Below are 7,639 nucleotides of genomic sequence, written 5' to 3' on the forward strand. Positions count from 1 at the left end.
TTTCAAATAAATTCAATTTTTAACTTTCATATCTCTTAAACAATACTATTTTGATAAGTATTCAAAACACATTTTACAAACGAACATTGAGAGTTTAAAGATGAAGTACCAACAATTATTGTTAAGCTTTTTTTTTAAACTCAGAACTTTTCAGTTAGGCATATAGTTTTTATCCTACCGAAATAAGTAATCTTTAATTTACTTTAATTTACCTAGATTTACATAAATAACATATGGTTATATTTTCTACTAATTCAAAATGGATATGATAAAAGAAAAATGGGACGTGATGGTGACCTATAATTGGGAAACAGATAAAAAATACGCAGATGATTTGTACAAGGTTCTGATTGATAATGGCTATGAAGTTTGGATGAATAAAGATAATATACTGGGTGACATAGGAGTGGAAACATCAAAAGCTATTGCGAACTCTAAAATTATTGTATTCTTGATTTCAGAAAAGTATGAGCAGTCACATTATTGTCAATCAGAATACACACTTGCTTATAAAGACAAGAAAAAAATCATGCCCATACGGGTGGAAAAATACGACCCTGTCGAAGGTTCCAATTTGCGTTTATTCATTGCAAAGGAGCAGTGTTATAATTTGTTTGAAGATAAAGAAGAAAATATGACGAAAATAATGATGGCAATAGAGAAACTTATTGGAAAAAGAATTCCGAAAAATTTTCTGAATGGTGAGTTTTATTTGGTTCTTAGTTTAAATGAGTTCGAATTATTTCTGAGAAAGCAATTTTTTTTTACAGTTCATGCTGAGCTAATCTGATTTTTAATTAACTTATATATAGAGTTTAGCTATGAGAAGGGGATATTTGCAATTAGATTTGTAAATTATCAACCTGTTCGAAAAATAGATAAGAATTAGCTGTGATAATTTTTAAAGTTCACTTTTTTGTAATCCATCCACATAAAGAGTTTCGCGTGCGCACAGGATAAGCCATCCGATAACTTTTTTAATTGATTTTTCTATTCTTTAACTGATTATTTTATGAGAGATGATTCTAATTATTTCCTTTTAAATTCGTTTTTCCTTTAATTCTTTCCTTTAAAGTAAATTTAAATAAGTAAACATAAACATGAATATAAGTTTTAAGTAACAGCTACCATTTCGATTTGCTTTCATTAACTTCAATACTCTATTAATATGCCTAGTATTACCAATATAAAGAATAATTTTTCTCATTCAAACAAAGGATTTTATTTGTTGTTGTAAGATCACTAAATTATTTAGTTTCATTGGCTGTAACGTTTGAGTTCAGACTTTTCATGTAATATCGTTACCAGCTGATCGATTTGAAATGAAACTAAAACGTTTGTATGACTATTGTGACGATTTCAGAAGGTGTAAAGGAGACTATATTGAAATAGAACGCTTTCTAATATTTTTCTAATTACTAATTTTTTTTAATACATAGTTATGATATAACTTTGTAGTAAAAAATATTAGTAATTACCTTCAACTTTTTGAACATGCTAATGTCTTTTTAAAACCCTTACAGAATTGTGGACAAGTTAGTAAGTTAATGTTGCACCTAAATTTTGAAAACCTCTAGCTAAAGCCTTGTGGTTTTTTTGTATATTGATTAGACAATTTTTGGTGTTTTAGCCTCAACGTTGCGACAGAAAAAAAAAAACCAACATGCTATGATTATGTTCTTGCATTCATATTCACCGCCAACATTATTTATGTGAGCGACAAATGATGTAATTTGCTATGTTTTGCTAAACGATGTATTTACTCATAATTTATGCAAAGAATTAGCTAGCTAGCTCTCTTCCTTATGTTACTAATAAAGAAATCCATTTACTTTAAAGCTTATTTTGGAATAAGAAAATAAATTCCATGTAGGAAATTGAAACTTTACATAATTTAAATGGTTTATATATATATATATATATATATATATATATATATATATATATATATATATATATATATATATATATATATATATATATATATAATATATATATGTATATATATATTTATATATATATATATATACATTTATTTATTTATTTATTTATTTATTAACTTATTTATAAGGGAGATGACTTTAATCCAACCTCGTTTCTCTGTATAATAATTTGATGAGCTTTCATGTAAGATTAAATAAAATATTACATTCAAGGCGATTTGATAAAAAAACCTCACGCAAAAAATGATTTTAAAAATTTTATTTATTAGCTTTTTGGCCAAATTTTTGAAGTCACTGTTCCCAGATACAAAATTGAACACAAGCTGTAGAGTCACATGCAAACAACATTATATAGGATCATCAAATGCACAAGGAAGTCAAATATTCAAGATAATGTCATTAGAGAGGATGAATCTCAGTGGGAGGTTGTCATTGTTGCGGCAGGAGTCGTGCAATTCTTGCATAACTTTGATGGCACGCTCGCAGCACTGGTTGCTTCGGGCAATGTTGATTGGAGAGTCATCTGTTTTCCAGTGGGATTTCAAGCAATTGAGAGCTTTTGGGTAGTCATTCAGAGTTTTAGATAGTTCTTCAAAATCTTCAACGCGGAACAATTGACTGCTGAATAAGGCCACGCGGTTAAGGTTTTTTTCGGTTCGGTTTTTTTCGATTCGATTTTAAACTTAAACCCATCGGTTCGGTTTTTTTCCGGTTCGGTTTAAAACAAAATTCGGTTCGGTTTGGTTCGGTTCGATTAAAAACAAAATATGGTTTTAAAGAATTATTTATATATATATTTTACAACTTTAAAATATAATTTTTTTAAAAATACCCAATTATAAATTAATTTTTATTTTTTTAATGTTTTCTTTTATGTAAACAATTTTCTCGACATTTTCAATGGTTAATGTGGTTCTTCTGGCGGTTATGACATTACCGGCAGTTGAAAAAACTCTCTCTGATGTTGCAGAAGTTGCTGTTATACATAGGTATTTTCGTGCATAATCAGATAGAATTGGGTACTGTAACTTCATTATTTTCCAACATTCTAAAACATTTGTTTTTTCGTCTGCTGTTTCGGCTCCTAAATAATGCTCAATTTCTAAACTCAATTTAGTTGTCGAAGCGCTGCGTGCTGAAATATCTTGTTTTAGTCTTTTTTTAAGCAACTCGTGGTGATTAACTTTTGTATTTGGATTGCTTTCATTGTCTATTTTACTACTTGTGATTGGAAGTTTTTGCTTTTTCCTGCGTCAATAATGCTTCTTTTATATCATCAATTTTTTAATATTCAATTAAATGCAGGCCTTTGTAACGCGGATCTAAAAAATTAGCATAACAATTAATCAGCTGCTCAGCACCATTGAGAGGATATCTTTCCTGTAGTTCACTTATTAGCATTTTTATAAAAATTCTTGTTGCTTTGTCTTTTTGATTTTGCTGGGCAAGTAGTTCTTGATGCAAGGAGAATAATTCAGGTATTACATCTTGGATTGTTGGTCTTTTATCAGCTGATAAACCTACTGAAATGTTGTAAATTTTTTCAAGAAACGGCATGCTGCATTCTAATGTCTTCCATTGATCATCTGAGGGGCATATAGTTTTGCGGCAACTGTTTACGACTATTTTGGAGTTATGTTTACAATCTCATCTTTTTGACTTATTTTTTTTCTGTGGTTTAATAATACTAAACTTTCATAAATAAAGTTTATTAAAAAAATATAAAATTAAGTTTTATAATTTTTAAAATTTTTATATAGGTTTTTCAGCTTTTCTCGGTTTCGGTTCAGTTCGGTTGATTATTTAAAATATTTTTATCGGTTCGGTTCGATTCGGTTTTCTTAGTTCGGTTTTAACCGAAAGAACGGTTCGGTTCGGTTAACCGCGTGGCCTTACTGCTGAACCAATGTTCAGCCCATGAGTAAGAAATGAATAAACAAATTTTACGCAACCTGATCCGGGTTTCTGGCATCAGAATAAACGCAAGAAGGGCTAGAATGGCATGAGAGTTCCAGCGTGCATTGCTGATGTTTGGGATCTGTTTGAAATTCACGAAGGGGATCTCGGAAGACACAAGTTAGGTGGTAGAGAAACTTCATGTCCTTAATGTCAGTTTTACCGTTACTGAAGGCTGCTTTCAATTTATCCGTAATGCTCATCAAATCCTGCACAAAGAAATACTCGACATTTGGTGATTTATTCGACCCATGGAGCTCATCGTTCATGACAACGCGAAGAACCCGGTCTAGCACATAGTGCTAGCAACTAGCAACTAGAACTTGGGTTTGGGGTGACCTTTCTCTTCGAACATTTGCTGCAGCCGAACAACAACGCCTGTCTTCTTGCCGGTATTCACGTTTGTTGTGTCGGCAACAATCATCACAACTGATCACCACAGGTTAAACTCCTCTAACACATCCTGGATTCCTTCTGCGATTGAGCTTTCCCATCTTTAAATTTTAGCGCAGTCAACTTAATTTCTATAGATATTATTCTTGAGGACCACGGCCTGATATTCAAAGTCATCAATGTGTTTGCCGTCAAAGTGTATGCTCCGCTTCTCCAGATGAAACGTGCTCACCAAGTGTTTCTTCACCTGAGCAGCTCTCGAGTAGATAGTCTTATCGATTGCTGATTGACATGGGGTTGAGATTTGAATGCCCTCACCACTGCAGCTCCGTGGGACGACAGCTTTAAAGCATGTAACAAGACGTCTCGCAATGCATGTTGGGTTATGCTTCCTTTTGCTCATTGATGCTGTATTGTCATCCTCCAAAGGACTGTCTGTATTGTTCTTGGATGAGTCCGTGCTACTTTTGGAACAATCAGGTAGCGCTAAGCTGGTAAGTGTAGACACAGTCGCTTCCAATACCCTCTTTCGCTTGAGTGGGTGGATGGTATTGGCACTAGCAGGTTTGTAGTTCGAATAACCAACGTGACCTTTGCTATCAATTTGCAATTTGTAGAGGTTCTCATCCTCTTGCACAACCATTCGCCTTTCGTCTTGGTCATGTCAAACAGTTCATTCAATGAATCAAAGTTTTGTTTTTTTCTGCAGCGCTCATAGTCTTTCAGAAGTTTTGCTAGTTTTGCACAAATGTCTTGGTTAGATACATGCGGGAAGTTTAACGTTTTTCTCAATAGGTCTTTAAGGTTTGCAGCAACAAAACCATTCTCTCTTTCCGTTCTTTGGCAGTGGATTCAAGAAATTTAAAGCGTTCAATGACGTGGTCTTTCAGGGGCATGCGACTCCGTTCGCTCAAGAGTGCTTCATAAATTGCCACGTTGCCTCTTCTTAATGAGGCTTGAAACTGGACTAAGTTGTTAGTCCAGGTTTCCTTGTTGTTCTCTGTGTTAGAAGAGCTCTTCTTGAACGAAATATTGTCTTCTACTCAGCAACTGAAATAGGAAAGGCCTTAACTTCAATATTAATTACGTAACAAATGAAAGAAACTGTTATAAAGTTTTCAATTTAACTGTTATTGTTAATATATTTTATTTCAAAAGAAGCAAATAATGATTAAAGAAAATGAGAAAGGCAGACACTAATAAAATATTTTATGCTCAATTATAATTTGCGAAAGAGTTAAATGTAACTTACCAAATAATTAATACTTTAACTATAGAGAATGCGCAATAATTAAAATAAGGTAATAATAATGTTGACACCAAATTAAGATAATTAAAACTCAACTACCCGCTTTGAACACCTCCCTTATATACCAGTTTATAGTAGACTGCAAAACAGCTGAAGAAAATTTTAGAACTCTACAGAAGCTTTCCGAACAATTACGTCACTGTGACGTCACTGTCATGGCTGACGCGCAGCGTTATACGATGTTCTGGAAAATTCTATACATTTCTCTGCTACATAAATTATTGCACAAGTTGGTTTCATGCAGGGTTGGTACCCAAAAACCCACCAAAACCCTACTTACTGGGTTTTTGGTCTCAAGTTTTTCATTTATAACTTTTTCGTTCATAAATTAGTTTCCATTTAACACTATAGGTTAGATGCTGCTCAACAATTATCCTAATGATAATAAAATTAGGAGTTTAGTATTACTTACTTCATAAATGAAACATGAGCTTAAATGTCTGTAAATTCGTTCAAGCATTTCAGCTTTTTCTATTCATAAACAATTTCTAATTTTGCTCCAAATCATGCCCAAGGATGAGAAAAATCTTTCAATTGATCCAGAACAAGCTGGGCAAGTGTGCAAGGGTCGAAAAAACCTTGCAAAATTTGCAGGTAATTTTGGAGACTTAGACTCCTTCATTTCTATAATTTTCCACCAATTTGTTGCTGATGTTGTGCTTTTTTTAGTATCATTAAATAAATATGTAGGAAAACAATTATCATCTTTTAGTTTAAATGCGTAGTAGCCAGGCATAAATTCAGGATAGATTTCATTTAACAATTCCTCAGCTTCTTCCTCTTGACTTATATTCAATGTTCTTCCAAAGTAAATATTGAATATATTATCATATAAGAATAACATATCATTTTATAAGTAAGGGTATAAGATTAGTAAACTTAAATGAAAATTTTATTTTCTGGGAACTCTATTATTTGTTTAAATTTGATCAAATTCAATTTTTTAATTTTTTTACAATTTTATAGTATGCTACCTTCATATTTTGGATCTGTTAAATTAGCCAAAAAATGACATGGAATGATTGCTTTCTTAAACCTCTTTAAAAGATCATCTTTGTACAGAGCCAATTTTTTATCACGTAAGAGGCTTTGCCAAATCTAACTGCTTCAGACAACGTTTTATCATCTACCTGCAACTACAGCAAACACAAAAATTTATTTTATAATTATGTAAATAATGTTAATGGTGCCAGAATTATGTAGTTTTAATATATTTAATATTCAAATTTAATAAATCTAGCAAATAACTAAATAAACTAAATTATAAACCTTATCTAATGCAGCACCAATAATTTTTAGTTGTGCTAGTAAATTAATTACTTCTCTCTGTCTTGACAGATTGTCAATTAATCTTCCGATTGAAGGATTAATGGACTGCATATGCGCACCTCTAATGCCGATATACAGGGAATGATTAGATATGTATGTTTTTATACAATCTAATTGGGAGTTCCAGTTAATCACCTCTATAGAATAGTTGTTTAATAAAATTCAATAAAGAAATGTTAAATAATAATCTTTGTGTACATTAGCTAGGATCTCTTTTGCCATATTTATTACTTAGGCCTATATCATTAACACAGCTGTTTTATTTCATAAAATTATGAATATTTCATAAATTAAAAATATTGTCAGTAAGTCAATAACAATCTAAACTTTGGTACATACATGTGGTTGGTGATGATTACGAAAATATTTATGAATTTCTACAATATTCTTTATTATGGACTTTAAAGAGACATCCTTTTCAACTAAGTTTAGAAAATAAGCAGAGCAACCATATGTTATCAGCTTAGGGATTTCAGCTCGTAAAAGCTCTCTCATTTTAGACATTTTATTTTGATTGTCAGTGCATACTGCAAATACCTAAAAATGAAAGTATAAATATATTTATTTTCATTAGTTTTCTTCTCATAAGTTAATTTTACTTAATTCAAACTTTGAATAGACTTATGCAAAATTATTATAAAAATATTCTATTTAATATGCATTATTCACATTTTTATTGTAAATAAGTGGTTGTAATTATATATATATA

At 31.3% G+C, this 7,639-nt stretch overlaps 1 protein-coding gene and 1 pseudogene across 1 annotated transcript in view; one reads left to right on the top strand and one right to left on the bottom strand.

Annotated features, from left to right (window-relative positions):
* Positions 1 to 214: 214 nt before the first annotated feature.
* LOC149878205 (uncharacterized) overlaps positions 215 to 7,639 on the top strand; it is a 24,347-nt gene continuing 16,922 nt past the window's right edge. The window contains exon 1 of the mRNA XM_090072812.1: positions 215 to 701. Coding sequence (XP_089928938.1) covers positions 260 to 701 — 442 coding nt within the window. The 5' untranslated portion in view covers positions 215 to 259. The remainder of the gene's footprint in view (positions 702 to 7,639) is intronic.
* Positions 5,972 to 7,639, bottom strand: part of LOC149878206 (uncharacterized) — a 2,577-nt pseudogene continuing 909 nt past the window's right edge.

This window comes from Hydra viridissima, unplaced genomic scaffold, assembly GCF_058129835.1.
Source record: "Hydra viridissima isolate aposymbiotic clone 2 unplaced genomic scaffold, HvirCarnegie_v1 scaffold_15, whole genome shotgun sequence".
Lineage (NCBI taxonomy): Eukaryota > Metazoa > Cnidaria > Hydrozoa > Anthoathecata > Hydridae > Hydra > Hydra viridissima.